Genomic DNA, 23724 nt, shown 5'->3' with positions numbered 1-23724 from the left:
CAGAATTATCTACTAATGCAGGCATTTCTCAGGGCTCTGATATATTACCTACCCTAATCCTCATATATGAGTCTATCTCTTACAGGCCTAAAACCCAATCTGAGGTTCTGCCAATGATAGCATTTTCATTCTTACTAATCACATGACAAATTTTGCAGTGCTCAAACATCCCAGGCATCAAGATCTTCTATAATTAGTAGCTTAAACACTGATATTCATACCATTTTTCAATGGAATGATCACAACCTAGGGCTTCTAAAACACAGTTTTGTCTTTTTTTGCATAAAACATCTTAGTACTTCTTCTCTTTCCTTTGATAACACTCAGCTATGCAGTCAATAACACATTCCTCTTCTCAGACTGACACTTAACAACATGGGCAACTGCCTAACAACTATTTGCAGTTCAATCTAACCCACATTACTCCCATTCAACTTTCATTCCCGCTCAACATTTGTTTTCTGGAACCACCATCACCACAGTGAAGAAGGTGTGACAATTAAATACCCAGAGTGGCCTTGTACTTTTGTACATATGGCAATTCAGAAGAACCATATGACTGTGCATGTTTCAACATGTCTGTGCAACTGCCTCGAGTCATATTAGGTGCAAAAATCAAGGATGCTATGGAGAAGGGAGAAGTGCCAAGATAAGTAGCACAAACTATTTGAAAGGCGTGAAATATGCAATGAGAGAGGATATGAAACAGTTGTAGAAAGAAGAGAAAATGAAGAAGAAGAAAGTAAAGATTGTGAGTCTGCAGTCTCTGTATCCACAGAAGTGAGAAGATGGGCCATGATTTCTAATGAGTCAATGAAAAGATTGTACAGAAGGAACAGTATGCAGTTTATAGATATATGGAGTGAATCTGATGAACGAAACGATCTGTATATGCCTGATGGACTGTTTGAATGGTTTAATTTAGATATTTGAAGAAAGTGTTGTTCAGTGAGACTTTGGAAGTTCAAATCAGTGAAACTAGAGATATTAGGGGAGGGGAATGCAATCAAGCACGTATCTAGCCACCTCAGGGATAAATGAGTGCAGAAACGACCTTGAGCAGCTGGGTGCAATTTCTCAGGTTTTGAATCTGAATGGGCTGGTAATAATATTATGCAAAGGTAACTGTGGGCACAAAGGAATGTTAAAATGCATGACATGAATGCCAGAATTGTCAGAAAAAGAAGAGAGGAGTTTTTGGCATTGGTCAGCTCAACTTGGCCAAACGTCATCTGCATCATTGAAGCCTGGTTAACAGAAAATGATGCATGTACAGGAATAGAATGTAAGGGATATTGTATTTTCAGAGAAGATAGAGGGAAGGAGGAGAGATATTATTAATGATAGCTGAAGAACCACAATTGACAAAAACAGAAGTTAAGGAGAATTATAGATTTGAAGGAGATCTATAATTCTCCTATAGATCATTTGAGGCTGTCTGGTGTGAGATCAAGGCAAGCAGGACAAAATATATTGTTAGTTGCTGCTATACACCTGGGGATTCAGAGGAAGAAGATATGGATGGCATGCATCAGTAGATTAGATGACGAGTGCAGGCTGAGCAATTATCATGGGAGACTTCAACTGTGGGAATATACATTGAAAGGAGGAAATGGCACTTGGTAAGATGGAAATGGAATTTATATAGTTATTAAAGGATAATTACCTGAAACAGCATATGATGGATGGGAGCAGGAATTTCAGAGTTTTGGATCTGCCATCAGAAGACCTTTCACTACAGTAGCAACTCGATCTCTGATCAGAGAAAGTGACCATGTAAATCCTGCTTTGGAAGGAAAAGGTTGATATGGAACTACAAAGCTCACAATTATGACAGAATTAGGTGGTAGCTTGGGGCAGTCCCATGGCATAAGAAAACATAAGGAATGAAAGTCAGTGATGCATGGGAAGTAATTGGGGATTGTTTGAGAGAGAGAGTCACATTGCACAATGTAGCAAGTAAAAAAAGAATGATTATGGAAGGACAACATTACACAGTGCTGTTGGTTAGATAAAAAGTAACAGCAGCAGAAGAAATATTTGAGTTACTAGGTGATCACTTACTTAGAAAGGGTGTATTATCCAGGTGGAGACTTTGCAATTACTGATGTGATAGAACCTGATGTAGACAAAATGGATGTACTCAACATAATGAAAAATATCAACGTAAATACAGCATTGGGACTGGATGTTATGTCAGCTCATCTGCTATGAGAATGCACAAGAGAACTGCAGTACCTCTGATGAAGTTGCTTATCTATTTCTTTCTTCTATTGAGTTGAAAAACAGAACAAACTTCCATTTCTAGATACACTTGTCACACGTCTTCCTTCTGGCAATCTCTCCTTCACTGTTTACCAGAAAAAGACATATACTGGCCAATATATACACATAAACTCTTACCACCACCCAACACAAAAACTAGGTGTCATTAATACTCTAAAAAACAGGGCTCTGAAGATCTGCTCCAGTGAACAGGAACTGAAAGATGAATTTAAGGTCATCAGCAATACTTTTCAAAAAAAAAAGGGTACAGCCAAAACACTATTAATAAAATTCTCTACAAGACCTCAATAAAAAAACAAAGATAAACCAGACTACAATAAAACTATAACCATTCCTTACATTAAAGGGATATCAGATAAAATAAACATAATACTACAAAAATACAACATCAAAGCCACCTTTAAACCTCCTGCAAAATTAAAAAGCTTACTCAATTCATCCAAAGACCCACTTCCTTCGCTGGAGTGGGTCTTTGGATGAATTGGGATGAAAGAACATAAATGACACATTAAATATAATAACTATGGTGAAGCTGGTCTTTCTGATCATGCCCCGAACACCTTACATAGAATTGACTGGAAAAGCACTAGTTATCTACATCACACCAAAACATGGTATGAACGCAAATTTAAGGAAGCCTGTGAGATTATTACCAACCACCCCAATCTGAACAATACTGATGGTCTAAAAATTCCAAACATATGGAAGGCATATATTCGACCCACAGAACCTTCCTCCCTAAGAGCAACTATAAACAGGACTGTAGAAAATCCAGGATCCTAAATCAAAAATAACAATTGTAATGCTAAAAATAGGACATCATTGTTACTGAAAGAAAACTATCTGTAAGAAAGAATGTTTATTCATATTATCAGAAATAGAATTTAGTTGATGTATTTTATAAATATATATATATTTTTTCACTAGAGGTCATGATAGTAGAATAACTTGTGATCAATTCATTGTTTCTCTAGCTTACTGTATGTAATATAACTCAGCTTGTCTTGTATATTTGTATATGCTCCAGATGATGATCTTAATATGAAGATCGAAACGTCGAGATATTAAAATAGTTATTTATAACGTGGTTGTAAAGTCCATAATTTCTAAAATGAATTGCTTAATCTAGAGTGCAGCTCTGGCAAGTTCCAAGGGAGTGGAAAGAGGGGAAGATAATTCCATTACATAAAGGTGACTCCAATACAGAAGTAGCAAATTACACACAAATTAGCATCTAGTGGTAATTAAAGTATTGGAAAAGATGGTTACATTTTCAGGTAAAAGGAAAAATTCAGGATAGGAATATCTATATGGACATGGCTTTGTTAAGAGTAGGTCCTGTCCTGTCTTAGTAATTTATTCACATTTTATAATAAAGTGGCAGCAGGAAAAGGTAATACCATGATACTGTTGGACTCTGCAAAGGTATCTGACAGAATACTGCATGGGAAAACTATTACATAAATTGGAGCAAATGGGAATGGATGTGAGGCTGGTGGCATGAATGGGGAGGGCCTGAAAGACAGGCTTCAGAGGGTAGTGTATTATGGTGGAGTGAAATCAAGGCAAATGGTGGAGTGAGAATAACTTTGTACTAGGGCCACCACTATTTGATTTGTATATTTAATGATACAGAAGAGGATTTAAGAGTGGATGTTCAGTTGTTTGTTGATGATGCAAAACTGGAGAGAGCAAAAGTTGATGAAGATATCCTGCAGGATAATTTAAATAAACTGGCAGTGTGGGCAAAGGACGGATGTCAAACTCATGTTACAAAATGCAAGGTTATGCACTTTGAAAAGATGGCATACTTTGTATCATATTGGTGGTACAGGACACTGACAAGGATAGAGATATGCAGATGATGCTATATAGAGATTTCAAGTTCAGAGGACATATTGCAAAAGTTGTCACAATAACTCAAAGAATTACCTGGATGTTGAAGAACATAATGAGAAGTAAAGACTGAGAGGCTATTATCCCTCTTTATAAGGCTATGGTCCAGTCATATGTTGACTATTGTGCACAGATTTGGTCACTTGGATTTGTTGGAGATCAAGAAGTGGTTAAAAGGCTTCAGAAATGAGCAACCAAGCTGGTGACAGGTCCGTGGAATGCTCCCTTTGAAGAAAGATTGTGAAGAAGGTGTGTGGGTTGCAGAATTTAGTTGACAGGCAGAAGAGAGAGAGAGAGGACATGATAGAAACTTATAAGTTACTGAAGAGATTGACACAAGAAATTTTTCAATACATGAGGAATAAGAGTGTCGCACCTGGAAATTGTGTAAGAGTGTCATTAGTAAGGGTGTGTGTGTGTGTGTGTGTGTGTGTGTGTGTGGATTAGGTTCTTTGCTTGGAGAGTGGTGAATGAGGATCTCCAGCAATGAGTCTTTGAATCCATGGAGATGATGTAATAAAACTGATAATATCAAACAATCAAAGCCAGTAGTTGACAAGCTGTAGTAGGTTATGCATATTCATCTTCATTGCTTTCAGTGGAGAAATGAGTGAATGGAATTTAGAACAGTGCATACATCAAGTTTTGCACAGTTAAGCAAAAGCAAAACTCTAGATGTGCTAAGAGTAGTTTATGGTGATTATGCTATGAAAAACTATTTGAGTGACATAACAGATTTAAAGAGAGATGGAAGATGTGAGAGACAATGACAGAACTGGGTAATCACAATCTCATCAAAAATGTGAAAACGTAGAAAGAGTGAATGTGGCAATTAATTTGGTCCAACAGAAGTGCACTGTTAATGGCAGAGGATTAAATTCAGAGAACCAGTGAGAAGGATTAATGGATGATTTGGGAATGAGAAAAATTTCTGCAAAGATGTTTCCATTAATTTTGAGTGTACATCAAAAGCAGCAGTAGCTTGGTGTTTGTTCTGATCTTTCATTGCAATTAGCTATTTTTCACTGAGTTGTTACTAGTGATGTAACCTGGCGCTTTCAATATGATCCTGAAACAAAACACCAAAACATGAAATAGAAAACATCTTTAAAAAAAAAAAAAAAAGACAAGCTTTTTTTTTATAAACTCAAATAGCTATAAAAGTTCATCCTGTCCAGGCTTTTACAAACATTGATGCCTATGGTGGGATTCAAACTCATGACCTATTGGTTGGAAAGCAAGTATAGTATCTACTTGACCAACCAGGCAGACTTCATCAAAACCAAAAAAGGCACAAATGTCACAGTTATAGATCAAAAAACAAAGCTTGTTTGTTTTTCAATTGTAGGAGCATAATTCAGTTCAAACTGGAGTTTTGTAGCTCAATTCATTTAAGCAAGCCTTTTGGTTGGAAAGACCAGGATTTGAATCTTGTCTATGATGGAAGGAACTTTTATCAGGTATTTTCAATCAAATAGTCTCATATGGGAATGGAGAATTTTTCTCCCAGAAACTCAAGTTTTTTATCCCTCAAAACAGGAAAACTGGTCAGGGTAACCCATGCAATTTACAGACAAAAATACACAGTCTTGCCATAAATACTGTTACAACTTCCACAGATCCCTGCACTGCCCACAGAATTGTGCAAACCCAGTTCCATTAGTGGTGGCTAGTGCAGTCAACATTCTCATGTTTATCAGTAGAGAGTTGTCTAGCTGTATGGGTTAACATGTAGTGGAGAAATTATGAGAACCATGTAGCTGTACTTCACAAGACTGGAATAAAGTTACCTGTTATTTTCAACATGCTAAAAACACTTGGGATCAGTAGGATGCTTGTGTATCAAACTATTAGCCATTATAATGATACAGATGTATCTGATCACCAAAGAACAGGTCAGTCATGCTGCATTAGGATGTAACAGCTTGTGAGGGCTGTGAAGACATGCCACCACCATAATCCTGCAAAAATGCAGAAAGTGATATCACAAGAGATGATAATTTCACAGAGAATGATGTCATGTGTACTAACTGATGACTTAGGTGTGAGTTCTACTGGACACTTCTTAATAACACAACTTATGCAGTAGAAGGTGATAAAATTAAAGACAATTCTCTAGCAAAATATGAACTACAGACAGAGATATATCCTCTTCAGAGATGAGAAGATTTTCATCACTGAAGAGTTGTTTAATCGTAAAAAATGATTGGATATATACCTTGGATGGTTGCACAGCACATGCCATAGCACCCAGGATTCAGAGAGGGATGACCTTTCTGAATCATGTCAGGGATAGTTTAGTGAAGGATGACATATCAGGGATATTCAAGTTGCATTTCTGTGAGAAAGGGGTCAAAATCTTGCCAAAGTGTATCAAGAAACCATGCTAGAACCTGTGGTATTGTCCCTGAACAACACCTTGTTTCATGATAGGCAGTGGACCTTCCAACAGGACTCAGTTGCTGCACACAAGGTGAGGACCACACAACAGTGGTTGGAGGCGAATGCACCTGACCACATATCACAATCTGACTGGCCACCTAGAAATCCCACATGAATCCACTGAACTTCAAATTGTGGTGGAGCCTGTAAAGTAGCTTGCAACAAATGACATCCCAGCATCACCAGCCTGCAGGTGGATTTGGAGCAAGCAGTGGCAGTTTTTTCGTCAGATGTTGTGTGTGCTGTCATTGATATGTAGCCTCACAGACTTGAGGCATGCATAAAGGCAAAAGGGGGAAAATTTTGAACATTGAGTGCTGCTATATGCACATCATACATGTGGTTTGTATGTGCTTAAAGTTGTAATTGATTTACTGATAGATTAAAGGTTTATGTACTGTTCAAATTGTAACAGAAATTTATCACTATACTAGTAGTTTAGAGCCAATAGCTTAATATTGGCTTCATGAGATTGTGCCATACCTCCCCCCCCATAAGGGGGCTGCCTCACAGCCATTATATCATCACACACTAATTAATTAACTTCTAATTCATTAAATGAGGATAAATAGTGAACCAACATTGTTATTAAGCAGTGCTAGCAAGGTCATATGAAGCTGTCCATAAGAACAAATCTGAACTCTCCATCAAAGTTAAAATTTGGTCAAAGTTCAAATTTGACCAACCATCTTGTGTATTCACCAGCTGTAGCCCTATGTGACTTTTGACTGTTTCCAAAACTGAACAATGCTTTGAAAGGACACAGATTTTCTGACATCCAACTCATGTGATGACAGTAACCAAAAAAAGTTCCAAAAATGTTTTGAACACTGGCAGCATTGTCTACTAAGTGCCCTGCAACATAAAGGGATCACTTTGAAGGTGATAGTAGCCACTAGTTTGCAAGTAAGCAAGTAGTTTTTAAATGTGCATTCCATGAATTTAACTGTCACACTTTGTACACCCCCCTAAGACTACAATATCCAGCTCTTCAAAACAAACAGATTCTTAACCCCTATTCTCACAGGGCATCAATTTCCTATAGGTTATGCAACATCTTATGTGCAGGAGTGATTTTAAAAACAGTTCTAGATATCTGAGTGGTACTGTACATCAATGATATCAGCATTTTGACATTAGTGACATGGATATTTTGAAATGATTTTTCAAGATCTTCAGTCCACTGCTGGATGAATGCTTCTCCCATTTTAGCCAGTCTTGTGCATCTCTCCATCAAAACAGTCCATAACATCTTGTTATCTCATCATTCCATCTTACCACTGATCTACCTAGTTCTGATATCTAGTTCTTGGTGTCCATTTGTTCTCTTTGTCTATCTGTTGTCAGACATTCTCATCACATCCTGCCCAGCACCATTTGTTGCTTTTTATTACTGAGGCAATGTCCATTACTTCTGTTTGTTTCCTTATCCAAGTATTATTCTTTTTATCTAATCAGGTTGGTTATTCCCAAAACGGCTCTTTCTTGATAATGAAATTTCCAGCTGAAATTTCATTATCAAGAAATCACAAAATTTCATATCAAGTTTATGGCTGCTTGTAATGATTTGTCCTAGATATTTGTATGAATTCACTATTTCAATTTATCTTTAATTTATTTCAATTTGTTTTTGTTCTGAAGTATTTCCACTATACATTATTTTTGATTTATCCATATTTATTTGTAGGTCTATATCTAGACTTACTTCATTTAATTCAATAATCATGTGTTCTAGTACTTTTGGTAATGTTGCTATTAGAATGATATCATCAGTGAAATGTAGATTGCTTACCATCAGTATTCAGTCCTCTTTTCTCCCAGTTCAATTTTCTGATAGCATATTCAAGGACTGTAACAAATAATTCTGGTGAGATAGTATCCCTTTCTGACTCCTCTTTTTATTTCTATTTCTCTTTCTTTTCCATTTAAATTTATTACTTGAACTTCCCTCATATATACGAGTTCATATGTTAACATAAATATCATCTATTCCTATATATTTTAAAGCTTTAAGCATTTTGCACAGGTCTATTGAGTCAAAGGCATTTTCATAATCTATGAAAGCTAAAGAAATTAGTATATTATATTCTTTTGTTTTTTCCATTACTTGATTTAGGGTTTGTAAACAATCTAAGGTTGAGAAATATGTTCTGAAACTGTTCTTTTGGTTGATGAAAATTTACTATATTATATATTATTATTAATATGTTTTATATATATGTATAGGATATTTCTTCTCAGGGTTAGTTTTTGAGAAAGTTTTTTTTAATTGAGGTAACATTATGAATGGTGATCAGGGATATACAGTGAAAGGAATAGATTCTTGGACATATTCATACATAGAGCATTTAGTCTCCTCCACAACATGGTTTTGACACCCCCCCCCTCAACATACATCTACATACTGCTATTTGGAATTTCTCTCTCTCTCTCTCCAGGCACAATCTGGCCAAGTACATAGTAGCAAGATCTCCTGATGACTTACCATCAGGTTCAGACTCATGCTATCATTGTACTAATTTAACTGGGAGATGAATTTCATCATGTGGCATGACATAACCACCACTAATCATGGTAAGTCTAGCCAAATCAGCTATGCCATATCTACAGACAATGCAAGTACTGGAATCAAACTGGTCTGTAAGAAAATTACACTTTTCATATGGAAAATCATGCTGCTTTGCTGCACTTCTTTCAAATTCAAGAATGTGTTTTAAATAAATTTTGAGATGCATTTCTTCATCAACCAAATCTTAATCAGAACATTTCTGATGATTTAAGTTGTCGTTATAATAATGTTCTAAGGATGTCAATTACTATAGCTAATTAAATATTAGTGTATGAAAATGCACATAACCCTTGTATAATGCAGATTTTAGGTTCCACAGAAATGCCGCGTTATATAAATCACATTATGTGAGACTCAGATCAGATAGAAAAAGTAGGTTTATATTCCGAAATCATTTTTTTTAAAATTATAAAAAGAACAATGACATGTCCAACAAAAAATATATTTATTTAATTCAGGTAATTCATGTAAGTTAAGAAAACATATAAACTATGAAACAAATACATAGTATAAAATTATGAATTGTACATAAACTTCATTGCACAAAATGCATGAATGTTTTAAGCAAAATAAAAGGAAGTGCATATTTTAATCGTCATCACTGTCTTCTAAAATAGCATTTCATAGATGTTCTTTATTTCAAGTGGCTGGACGTCGTCATCACTTGAAATCTCTTGGCCTCATTTGTGTAATTCTCATTGCACACTTTGGTTAGTTTAGTTATCAAGAAGACAGTAATATGCATACTAATGCATACCTGCATACTAATTCCAAAGAAAAATAATGCACAAAATTGTGAAGATTACAGAACTGTGAGCCTAATATCCCGTGCATCTAAAATTTTTTAGCCATTGTTAACAAACAAATTGAAAGAGCTTTAATCGGTGAATTGAGTGAACAACAGAAAGGCTTCAGAAGAGGAATGGGAACCATTAATGCTATCCTGGAACTAAAAATACTAATAGAAAGATCACTTGAAAGAAATAGGAACATTTACATATGCTTCATAGACTTTCAGAAGGCCTTTGACCAGGTAAAACATAATAAAATGTTCACTATATTAAATAAATTAGACATAGAAGATCATGTACTTAAGATTATAAAAATGATTTACACAGAAAATGCAGCTGTTTAACTCTGAAACTTCTGTAGTGAAAATAAAAAGGTGTTAGACAAGGTTGTATCCTTTCACCAAATCAATTTAATATCTATTGTGAGACAGTGATGAAAAAGACTGAAAAACAAAAAATAGGAATTAGTATTAATGGTATAAAATTAATTAATTCATTCATACACTCCTGGATATTTAAAAAATGGGACCTTATCTTTAGGTGATCTTAAGATTTGTCTGATCATGGTAGTTGGTTTTGAAACCACTCTGATGTTATGAAATTCCATGCATGTATGGCCTTTCTTATATTGGACAGACTTCTAGAAGTCTTGAAATAAGACAGAAAGAACACGTGGGGGATGTCAATCACAACAGAATCATTACATCAGGTTTAGCTCATCATTTTTCAACTTCCAACCACGTTAGAAACTGGAAAAACAGCTCTATGCCTTACATCGAAGATGACTATAGACACCGAACTTTCAAAGAAGCAGCAGTAGTTCTACGCACAGGCAATAATTTAAATAGAAATCAGGGTATTATCCTTAAAGATATATGGAAAAACCTCATCTCTGCTCTCAGCTCAACAGAACTACAATTAGCTAATAACCATGTGACGAGTAGTCATGTACTTGATACTGACTGAAGCATCCGAACGTATGCATGCTACACCACATGAAATATCAAATGGAGCTGCTTGACAGTTACTAACGTTTCTGTATTCATTTAATTTTTTGCATTTGTATTAGCACAGTTACAGCCTTGGAAAGCTAGTCAGAAGCTAGCGAAACTAGTTGACTATTTGTATGATCTTTATTAAAAAACTTATGGTCTCATTAAAATAAAGTTATTAGTTTTAATATATTTAGACCAAATATAAACAATTTAGAAAATTAATTAATCAAATTACTGAAGCGACTAATTGAAGAAGGTAAAGAATTTGGATTAGATATAAATGCAAAACGGACCAAATTTAAGAAAATCTGAAAAGAAAACATATCTGAGCCAGATATATTCATAAACAATATGAAAATTGAACATACAACAGAATACAAATAATTAGGCACCTACTTCACTGGAGATGGAAAGCAAGATAAAATAATAAAAATAAGAACAGCCATAGCTAAAGATGGCCTTCTGGAAAAATAAAGATCTGTTCAGACATTCAGTGGGTATCGAGACAAAGAAAAGAATGATAAGAACATTAGTGTGGCCAGTTTTCACATATGGAAGTGAGACCTGGATATTCAAAAAGAGAGTAAGACAGCAGATAATGCTTTTGAAATATGGTGCTACAGGAGAGCTCTGAAAATCTCATGGACAGAACATGTGACAAATACAGATGCCCTATAGATGATTTATTACAGGAAATGATCTAGAGAAAGATGAGATTGGCAGGACATGTACTGAGAGGTTCAGCAGGACAGAGAATGATAACAGTTTTAGAAGTAAAAATTATGGGAAAAAGATCAAGAAAAAAAAAAAAAAATGAAGGACATGGCTATGCAGAAACAAAAAGGAAAGCCACCAACAGAGAGAGAGAATTGGAAGGACATGAAGAAGAACATGGTCCATGCCTTCACTGTCTGTTCCGTTATGGTGTGAACAAAGACAGTGGTGGCTTGTACATAAGCACTGCAACACCCCCCAAGGAAAAAACGAAAAAATTAAATTTTGTTTGTGTTTATAAATAATAACAATGCTTACAACATTATATAAATGCAATACAACATGTTAAAGGTTACAGCTTATGTTTCGACATTGATTTAATAGTTAATAATTGGAATTGTTCGATTAATGCTTTAGATTACGAAACAAATGCACTGTGATCTAACGCAGCATGGGAATTATCACGTTCGGCCAATTGCAGCTAGACTCGCCGATATTTGTTTGCACTGGTCACTGCACATAACAAGTGAATTTGACACTGCTCCATGAGCAGTGTCGTTACAGATAAAGCGTATGCTTGCACGCGTTATTTCTGTATACGAAACTTTTATTATTGGTGTGTGTGTTCATGGTGGGGGATGAAATATTTTTGGTAAATATTTTATTCTGTTAAAATAACATAATTATTTATATTATTGAAAATATGAAAAGAATTATATTTTCTCAATTATCGTTACATGAAAAATTATCATTACACCAAACAAATGAACTGCAATAACGCAGTGTCAGAATTATCATGTTTGGCCAATTGCAGCTAGACTCGCCGATATTCGTTTGCACTTGTCACTGCAGCTAGTAACAAGTGAATCCAACACTGCTCAATGAGCAGTGTCACTACAGATAAATTGTATGCTTGCATGCATTATTTCTGTGTTTCAAAACTTTTATTATTGGTGTGTGTTCGTAGTGAGCGTGAAATATTTTTAATAAAGCAATTTTTTTAATATGTAAATTTATTTATTAATAAATTGGTTGCTGATTAGGAAAAAATGAATTATTTTTCTTATTTTGTATATGCAGCACCCCCACTTAAAATTTTCACCGGCCGCCACTGAACACAGTCAATACTATATGAAAGCTCTACATATCAGACTGTATAAACTTGGAAAATTTATAGTGTGCACATGACACTATAAGTAAAGTTAAAATTTCTTCATAATTTCTCTTGTTTTTTTGCAGCCTTATGAACAAAGGAATATTGTAACTTTCTAATACTTTGGAATCTAATAATACTACTTTCAATACAATATTATGAGGGTGGTTTGAAAAGTTCTCAGCCTAACAATGAAAAAAAGAATTTATAATTTCAAAATTATTTTTATTTTTTAACATAATCTCCCTTAAGACTAATACATTTATTTCAGCAATGCTCCAGCACCAGTATTCCGTCCCTGTAGTGGTTCTCAGTAACATCTGCAAAATAGCCCTCTACAGAATCACCTCTTGATTCGAAGATAAACGCTGATCAGTGAGGAAGAGTTTTAGTCTTGGGAAGAGATAGAAGTCAGAGGGAATCAAATCTGGAGAATAGGGTGGATGTTCCAACAATTCATAGTGCAGATCCTTAATTTTTCCATTGCCAAAACATCTTTGTGGGCAGGTGCATTGTTCCTGAGGAAAGATGATTTTTTTTTTCTTCTGCAAACCGGGTCTTTCTTTTCTCACGAATTTTTTCGTCTAGTCTGGTTAAAAGACTGGAATAATATTCCCTCATTATTTTCTTCTTGAGAGACACTTGTGACATGAAATTAAGTATCATCAACACGTTAGTACAAGAATATTTTAATATTTGCCAAATATTTCAGTCTGAAATTAACAGACTATCATCAGTGGCTTGATAGGAACAGTTTTTACAAGGTGGAATACAAACAATTGATCATTCAAAAGTAGAATGAGATGTGTGACGTTATATTGCTAAGTACTAAAAATTCGAATGCCTATTCAAAGAGAGTGCTGAGGCCTTACTTCAACGCCCTAACTTGAATTGAAATGATTGCCTATCCTTGTCAAAAATATGGGAAAGTCTAATCTGGATAACACACTAAGTTTTTTTTTTTTTTTTTTTCAATTGAGACCTTCTAATTCTTACATTAGTCTAATGTTATCTTTAATTGAATTTATAAATTAAGATTGTATGAAATTGTGAATTGATACCTATAATTTATTCATCACTCTGATGAAATTTACCTCTCTTCAGTGCTTAACAATGTTGCATCACGTGGCTCATTCTACTTTTGAATGATCAATTGTTTATATTCCACTTGTAAAAACTGTTCCTATCAAGCCACTGATAATTGTCTGTTAATTTCAGACTGAGATATTTGGCAAATATTAAAATATCGTTGTGCTGACGTGTTGATAATTCTTAAATCCCCAGTTATTGTTTTACCCTTTTCAAGATAATTAATAAACAAAATGCCTCTAGCATCCCAAAACACTGATGTGATGACCTTTCCTGCTGATGGAACCGACTCTGTCTTCTTTGGCGCTGAACAACCGGCTTCTGTCCACTGTTTTGACTGCTGTTTGGATTCCAGTGTGTAATGGTGAATCCAAGCCTCATCCATAGTAATAAATTGATGCACAAAATCAGTTTTATTTTTGTTAAAATGCTCCAAGCACTGTTCAGAGATTTTCATGCAAGTGCATTTCTGATCTACTGTGAGCATGGCCGGCACCCATCTTGCTCAAAGCTTTTTCATTTGCAATTCTTCATGCAAAATATATCCTACATGTTCTTTTGAAATGCCTATAGTCTCAGCAATTTCATGCACTATGACTCACCAGTCATCCACTATCATATCGTGCACTTGATCAATGATTTCTGGTGTTGTTACACTTTTTGGACGTCCTTCACATGGATCATCTTCAAGACTGGTACGGCCACATTTAAACTCAGCAGCCCATTTCTTAATTGTTGAAAACGAAGGAGAAGGGTGCCCATAAACTTTTATGAACTTTGAATGGATTTCTTTTGGTGTTAAACCTTCTTTTACAAAGAATTTTATAACCGCACAATGCTCAATTTTATCCATTTCAAGGGATACAAACAACACTTTTGCTTCAGACAGCTGTATAAAACAAACTACTTTTTAGAACGACTTGCAATTTCACATGGATGCTTATGAGAGATGTACGAACTTAGAAAAAAAAATCTCTTGCCGATAGTTGCCATCTATGGTTGAGGCCGAGAACTTTTCAGATCACCCTCGTAAGTCTTGATCTATACCATTCAGGAATAAATAATGAAAGTAAGTATTAATTTCATTATTTGTTCATGACAATGATAAATTTATTCGTTTTTTAAAGTTTCAACAAATGTTTTTTTTTCTAATTCCCAGGAAATCATACAAGGATTTCTAAAAAATTGAGGAATGTTTAAAAAAAACTTGGGATAAGAAAAATAAGCAAAATAATAAGAGGCAGGAAAGTGAGGAAGATGGTAAGATTTCAGTGAAGAATAATAAGGTTAGTAAGTAAGTTAGTGGGTCAATTAGAATTTAAGAAAAGAGAAGTAATGAGGTATGGTGATTTTTGAAAGCAAAAATTAAATGTGATGGATACAAATGAGAGAAAAGAAAAGTAAAAGAGATGGTAGTACTTGTAGAAACAAATGATTCAATAAACACAGTATGAGAAGGATATGAAAGGATTGCTAGAAGTAAGAAAGAAGAGTGAGAGTGTGAAAACTTAGTCTATTGCCAAAAAATGACAGTAATGAGTTAAGAATGAGAGCTATGCTAACAAATAATTTGATGTGAAATGTGGTTTGGATGTGAGTTAGATGGTAGAAAAGGCATAACCTGCACTTGAATAGATCTGGCATCAGCAGTCAGGGAAACTAGATCGTCATAGGAGTTGGACTAAGCAGACTGCAGATATAATTATAGGAAAAAGAAGAGGTAACCGCTTTTTCCTGTAATTACAAATGCCAGGAGTATCAGGAATAATTGTTAGTGAAACTTAGCTCTCAGAATCAGATGTAGTAACTGGAATTGAGTGTAAATAGTATAGTACTTTTAGGAAGGTCAATAGAGATAGGAGATGGGGAGTAAGTAAGTGAGTTAATAATGAGGTAGTACTACTAATGGTATCAGCTGATGTGAATAGTCAAGTTAAGATAGAAACTCATGAAAGCAATAACAGTAATAATGTCCCATGCAGCAGTGAGCTTGAGACTGTCAGGTGTGAAGTGGAGGCAAACAGAATGAAATATATATTGGGCTGTTGCTACAATATGGTGGTGGTGGTGGTGACTTAAACTGTCTAAACATTGATTGGATAGAAGAGAAAACTCATGATAAGAATAAAGGAGAATTTACTGAGCAGTTATCAGACAACTTTCTCAAGCAGCATATGAAAAAAAAAAAAAAAGGAAGCAAAGTCAAAGAGCATTAGATTTGTTCACGGTGTCAGAAGGGGGGGGGGGTCTTAGTTAAGGATGTAACTGTTCCTATTAAGACATTATATGATGAACTACAAAGCTGAAAATTATGAGAAACTTAGGTGAATACTATGTTTCATCCCATGGTATCAGTTAATGAATAGGAAGGGCATGGAAATTTTTGAAAGATGCATAAGTGGTGTAAAATCAATGTATCTCTAGCATTCAAATGGGACTGAAATGGATAAGCCACCTTATTCAGCAAGAGATCAAAAATAAAGATGATATGAAAGGAATATCATGAGAGGAATTATAAAATTATATATATATATATATAAAATACAGACCAGAAAATTTACAAGTAGTGCACAGAAAGGTAAATGAGAGTATGAAAAGAAAGTGATTGTGCAGGATAAAGGCAACCCAAAATAATTTCATCATTATGCTGCAGATAAAAGAAAGACTGAATGTGGAAGAACAACTTTAGTGAATGCAGACAGTACTCTTGTCTCAGAAGCAGATGCAATCGTTCAACTGATAAGTGCTCCCTTTGCCAAGATCTATCAATCTAGTGTGTGTAACATGGCTACTCTTGGTACAGAGGTGAGGAGGTTCAAGAGACTTTGCATAACAGGGATAAGAATTCAGTAATAGGGACAGATGGAATATCAGTGTGTATGCTAAAAGAATGTTTAGCATACACACTGAACTGCCCAGGCCCTTGTATACTTTGAAATGCTTGTATACTTTGAACCTAAGCTCAAGAAAGATCACACAGGAATGTAAAGAATATATGATAGTTATGTTGTATATGGGTGGTGTAACAACTGATGTGTATGACTACTGTTCCATCAATACCTCTGGATTGGTTGTGAGTTTTTAGAGAAGCTGGTAAGAACTTGCATATAGATAGAGGTTGACAGACAAGCAATACTCTACAAGGATGAGCACTTATTTATTAAAGGGAGGTCATGTCTAAACAATTTGCTCGATTTTATAATAATGTTACAGATGAGTTGGATAAAAGGAATGGAAACACTATAATACTCTTCTTTTCTAAGTGCTTAGATAAACTGAAGGATATGAGATTTGAATGTAAACTATAGACTTGAATAAGCAGAAGGCTGACAGACAGGTATCAGAAAGTGGTCTACAGAATGGAGGGGAGAGGATAAATGCCAAATTTAAGGTGACAAGTGGTGTACCCAGAGATCAGTCCTTGGACCATTGTCATTCAATCTATACAGTATTGGAAAGGACATGGCAAGAAAAGTTCAATGGTTTTCTGATCTTCAGCAAATGATTTGATGAGGTTAGTGAGCTTGAAGTCATGGAGGATAGTAATCTGAAGTTCGGTTATAGGCAAAAGTTGCAAATACAACTCATCGTTGTTATACATCAAAAGTTGCAAATACAACTCATCGTTGTTATACATCAAAAGTATAACAACGATGCTAAAATGGACATTGACATGGGAGGATAAGGAAGTTGTTTTGCCTCTTTACAAAGCCTTGATATGATTGCACCTAGGTTATTTGTGTGCAGATTTTCTTTCTTGGGTTTCAAGGTGTCTCTGATGATAAGTTTTTATTTTATTATATTATTTTTATTTACTTTTTTTTAATTTAATATTTTCTTTCTTTTGTTGACTACATCTTCTATTTTCATGATACATTAAATTGCTACTCAATCATTAAGTGAATAATGGTTTAATGCATTAATGTTAAGCAAAATATCTGATTATACCCAAATTCAGCTGAAAGATGAAGTCTCTGATGAGATTCTTTACAACATATTTATGTCAATAACTTTCTATGAACTCTTACAATGTGAGTTTTACAGCAATAATACACATTTGTACAATAATAACTGTACAATCACAGAAATGTGATTGTACAGTTCCTCATTTTGACATGTATTATGAATGACAACTTTCAAAAGCTTTAACTGAGATGCATAAAACTTAAACTACTTGATTGCTGTAATACTGAGTTCATACTAAGCACTGTTAGATTCTTCAGGGAAGAGTTAAAATATAATTTTATAACCTTCATAACTTATGTCAGAGCAAAAGGATTTTCATAAAGACAATGGATGGTTTGCATTTGTAAGCTGAGTATACATACATTTCCGACAAATCACTAAATAGTTGCTGACATGTCGGCACACAAATTTAAATGAAATGTATCAAATGAAAAGATAATGATGGTAAATAATACCTTCAATTACAGCAGTCTGCAAAACAAGTTCAGCAAGCTTTATCTTTGGAATGCAGAAAAGTGTAATCAATGTTATATAAAATGATAGGAATAGGGGTGTCAATGGAAACAAAAATATATTCTCTCCATTTTCTCACACTAGAGTCTAACTTTGGTATTAGCAATGACCTAGTAGCCAAGGTTAGTGTGTCTGCTTTCCAACTGAGTGACTGTGGATTCTAATCCTGGAGTAGTCATGGGTGTCTAGTGAATGTCTTTAGGCAGGAGATGAATTTCATCACCCAATGCGAGATCTGGTTTCTTTTCATGGGGAAACACATAAAAACATTTGTTTGCACTGATATTGGGCTGAATGAATCAAAAATATGTTCTTGTTCCAACAAAACAACATCACTCTTCTCCTGAATGTTGTATAAGGTTGTTTCTTTAAGATATTTTCCAATTTAATAATGATAAACAGCACAAACATTTCCTTTATTAAATATATATATTTTTTTAAATATTTAAAACACTTTTTTCATTTCATGTTAAATAAAAACATAGGTATAAGTTGGGGATATACAGAAAGTTGAAATCAAACTGATATTTTAAATAAAAACTAACTGAAGTAATCAGGCATATTTTTTTAAACAAATTTGATCAATATCAAATCTTTATCTTATATGCAAAATAATATCTTACCTGACATAACGAACAAGGCTGTGCCTCTCTTGAAAATTCTGGTGCTAAGGGAAAATGGGCACTTAAAATTTTCCACACTTCCGCTTGGACCAATTTCCTTTTGCTTTCATCAACAAGAAGATTTTCTATAAGAAAATAAACAGATTAACCATTTTGATTTACAATATATACATATAACAAGGAATTTGTAGTTTGTTACATGACAGATACCCATTGTTTGGGCATATTTAACTGCATTAACTAGAACTCTGTTTGTGGATATAATACCATATATAAATAGCTTGCTTTGATATGAAATCAGGTGTAAGACAAAGGTTCATGCTATCTCCACTATTATTAATTAACTATGGTACCACAATATGAAGGAGAGAATCAAAGAAGTATTCTACTTCTAAACAAATCCTTTTCAAGTCTTCAGAATTATTTCACTGAATTGAATAACCAATGCAACATGTTTAGCATGAAAATCAGTTATAAAAGATAAAAACTATAAAAATAAGCAGGACCATACAGAATACTAGCTACATTCTCAATAGAACCTAACATATCAGTCACAGTTAAGACACCAAATTAAATAGAATAAGCAAAGGGAATATGGTGGAAAGCCAACTGAATAAATTTATATGGAATAGGAGAGAAATTTGCCAGCCTGGTGGAGAGCATCTATGCTTGTCACAAAAAATAAACAAATACATAAAAATAAAATGAATATTAGTAACATATAAGACAGTGTTCAAACCAGTTTTAACTTGTGGATCTGAGAGTTTGGTTATAAATAAAGCAATTTATGTATAGTTCTTAATAAAGGCAGGTGAACAGATGACAATGATTAGGTAATGGCAGAATCATTAAAAACGAATATATTAAAAAAAAATCAGACATCATTATTAGATTTAAGAATGTGTGAGTAAAGTTGATCTGCAGTGATATTGCTCACCTAAATGGAATGAGAGGAAAGATTAACAAAATGTGTTTGATGCCAGGATAAAGGTCTAGAGAAATACTAGATCTCTAAACTAATTAATAGATCTGACAGGTTAATTTTGAAGAAAATTGTTGATAGGAAGCTAGTAATAATATAAACTTTATTAGATAGTACTATCATAGTATCCTGTATACTCTTTGAAAATACATATCAGGAAGTGATGATAAATATCAGAATAGTTCTAATATAAATAATTAAATAAAGGAGTGATTAAAGTTATTAGGTGAAGGAGCAATTACAATAAAAAAAACTAGATGAATCAGAAAGATAAATATAACCACCTGCAAAATAAACCATAAAAGTTAAATATGTGTGTGTGTCCTCTACTTTTGACAGGAGTTCTGTTAAGGATATGTCAAATCGTTCGCAAGTCAAAGACTAAATAAATATATATATGAACTATATGAACCATAAGGATATGTTAATAATTGAATGAATGACTAAATGCTAAAATGAGTAGGCAGTGAAGAGGCAGAGCTCTACCCAAGTAAAATGTCTTTCATTTCCATCCTTCAATTAATACTACCAAACAGTAGTATCTGATGGAAATGAACACGAGAGGTCTAAATATCTAGAAACAAAATTCTTACTATTCGTTAACTTTCAAAAGAAAACTAAAAACATGCAACAATAACTGAAATGTAAGATAATGGCATAATTAATAACATTATATGGATTATAATTACAAAATTTTTATTTAGGACATAATTTTCAGCTAAATTTTGTAGACAGGATTTGTTCCTCTAGAAACTGGAAGAACAAATTAATGTTAATCTACACTGTTATGTTAATCTACACTAGACGATTGTTAATTATAATAATTAACATAGTATATGGAGTGGCTATCTGAGTAAGATTAGTGTGGTGTCATATAAAAAAGTTTTTCACAGGGTTCTAAAGTATATTATACTTGCAAAGAAATGTAGTCTTGTTTTTTTCATCCATATTTTAATCAAGCAAGCAAAAGTTTGCTTGTAAAATATCTTCAGAACTGTACTAAATGAATGTACAGAACAACTTCAAATCAAATTGGTCTTCTGGATCCCATAATGTACAAAACATTCCTGTCTTTGGCATGCATAATGCCATGTATAGTGAAGTCAAATGATTTCTCTATACAAGTATTTTTGAAATTGTAATGCTGGTATTAAACCCCATAGAATAACTATATAGTAAAAAATGTTTATTCAGACAATCAACAAAGAACTTTATGGAAAAAGTTCTGTTTAACATCATTAGGAGATATAATGAATAAAATAAAAAAATTACGCTGCAAAATAGGTAAAAATAAAAATGTAAATATTTGAAAAAAATAAAGAGACGAATAATAGAATGTTCACTTATTCTGTGAACATTCTATTGATGTAATTGATGTAATATCATGTAAACTGAAGAAACCATATAGCACAAGTACCTCTAAAAGAAAAATTATGAAGGAGAAGACCATACTTTGATGTAATCATGAAAAGAAACTAATCTATGTGGATCATTGTAGTTTGCTGCTAGAAGATCACACACACACACAATATGATGTTCTATAAAAAATAAAAACTGAGGCCATTTTTTTTTTCTATCTCTGATACTATTTATCTGCCTGATAGTATTAGGTGATATTTCTTTCTTCTAATACATCAGGCTCTCTTGCAACCCTATACTAACTACTATAGGCCTAAAACAGGTATGAACACCCATTTAGTTTTTTACTTCAAAAAAAAAAGTCAAAACTAGGTGTGTATAATGCATAGCATTATACATGCCTGAAATATACATGCATTATGGGATATTAAGGCTATTAATGCAAAATCATTAACCTCTATATACAAGTAGCCTAGTTGTGCACTTTATTTGCTTATACTTGGATAAAGAATTAAACAAGAGTATAAATTCTTGGCAACTTTAATGTCATTTAATACATACATTTATTTTTTATAGATCATCATATAGCCAAAGGATATAATTTTTTCTTTTTCAACAATCTCATGCAGCTAAAAAACCAAAAGACCAATTGTAACTAAAGTGAAAAGATGACTAATACTCAGGTGGTTTGCCTTTATCTAAGTTAACCATCTTGAATTGGCCTTCTGCCTGTGATTGCTTTCCAGTCATCCCTGCAACTGACCGTAAGACCACAGTGAACTAAGAGGATGGAATCATTTAAAAAACCTATCATAGTAAAAACAGACAGAATTTTATCTCCCACTGGTGAATATTGCATAATGTGGGTGGTCTATACCACCTAGCCAAAATTGGGTATCTTCTAGAGTGCTTCTTTCTAAATTACAAAATCATCTGACTGAACGACAAAATTTCCACAATACAATATTTTAAAGCATTTGTATGTCATATTACTACTTTTCAAATCCATGTTTTTTCTAAGTTTCCATAAATGGTCTTTTAATTCATTAATTATAAAAATCAAAATTCTCTTTCCATTGTTGACAGGTCAGGGGTAGTGCAAAAAAAAAAGAACCTGTTGTAAGTGATGGAATGCAAAACACATTATATAATATGTTCAAATATACAGGGCAAGAAGACAGCTGTAGAATGCATGTTCTACTGTTTCCAATTAGTAACAAATGTCCAGATTGGTCTCCAGTGTTAAGTACCTCCATTTAATGGCATTTACTCTAAAGTGACCATAGCAATTCTTCGAGTAAGATCCCTCTTTTTATGGTATCCTTGGAACATCATTAAGTTATGACACAAAGTATTATTGTCAGTAACTAACTGTGGAAGTGTGTGGGGAAAAAAGGTTAAAGATTTCTTTATACCAAGTTTTTTGCTTTGATTAATGGAAAGAATGTCAACGGCAAAATGTTGTAGCAATCTTAGAGTCAAGCACAGAATATTTTACTATTCAGAAACAATCTCAGCTTTTGGCCCTTTTTCAACAGTCTCTCCAATTTACTCCAAATAGAGGAGAAACCCAGGTAGTACTGAAGAAGGTCTGCACACATGTGATTAGTCTGCAATATTTTATGGATATTTGAAGCTGTATTGCTTAAATAGCAGAATTTTAATGGTGGAAGCCCAAAACTTCCATGCTTCTTTGATAGTTGAAGAAATTTCTTTTTAACTTCTTGGTATTGGTGGGACCAAAAAAATTGCACAGGTTTGCTATATAATTGCTTTTCTTCAGCTTCTGTAATGTTGGTAATATTTATTATGTGTTAGTGAGTAGGGAAGATTATGGTTTTAGAAGAAAAAGAAAGTGGCCCAATGTTCCAGTCTTCTAACATTTCAGTGTTTTTGTATATATGTTCTTGAACTAATTGGGTAGGTGGATAAAGGAATTCCAAGTATAGTGAGAGGTTTTCTCTCTTAGAGGTTAGCCCAAAGGGAATGCTTTTAAGATCTCACTTTCCAAAAACTTTTAATTTTGTTTTGTCAGTATTAGCAGTTAATCCACTGGTTAACCCATATCACTAAGGCTTAACTTCAACTTTTTCTTCTTGACCACATGTATCTTCTGCACACACTAGCATGTTAATTAATGTTTACTTTCTCAAAAGTATTTATATGGCATTTCTTGTAAATCTTTTGGCTTGTAAAATCATTTAAAAGAAAAAAACTGAAAAGTTGAGAAAACTAGAATTTCTAAAATCTCATAAGGAATTTTGAGAGTCTAGAGCAGTGGTTCTTAAACGGTGTTTTCCAGAACACTTTTGTTCCATGAACTTGTTACAAGTGTTCTGCCGGTGA

General features: G+C 33.9%; 1 protein-coding gene across 3 annotated transcripts in view; it reads right to left on the bottom strand.

The window, feature by feature from the left end:
* LOC150105315 (ubiquitin carboxyl-terminal hydrolase 48-like) overlaps window positions 1-23724 on the bottom strand; it is a 776830-nt gene that overhangs the window by 281511 nt on the left and 471595 nt on the right. For all 3 annotated transcript variants that reach the window (XM_090394693.1, XM_090394696.1, XM_090394694.1), the window contains one exon: window positions 19038-19162. In XM_090394693.1, coding sequence (XP_090250819.1) covers window positions 19038-19162 — 125 coding nt within the window. The remainder of the gene's footprint in view (window positions 1-19037; window positions 19163-23724) is intronic.

The sequence above is a fragment of the Typopeltis vanoorti genome, chromosome 6, assembly GCF_054136105.1.
Source record: "Typopeltis vanoorti isolate ZY-2024b chromosome 6, IOZ_Tvanoo_1.0, whole genome shotgun sequence".
NCBI lineage: Eukaryota > Metazoa > Arthropoda > Arachnida > Uropygi > Thelyphonidae > Typopeltis > Typopeltis vanoorti.
Note: the sequence above shows the minus strand (reverse complement) of the source record. Positions and strands in the feature narration are given on the sequence as shown.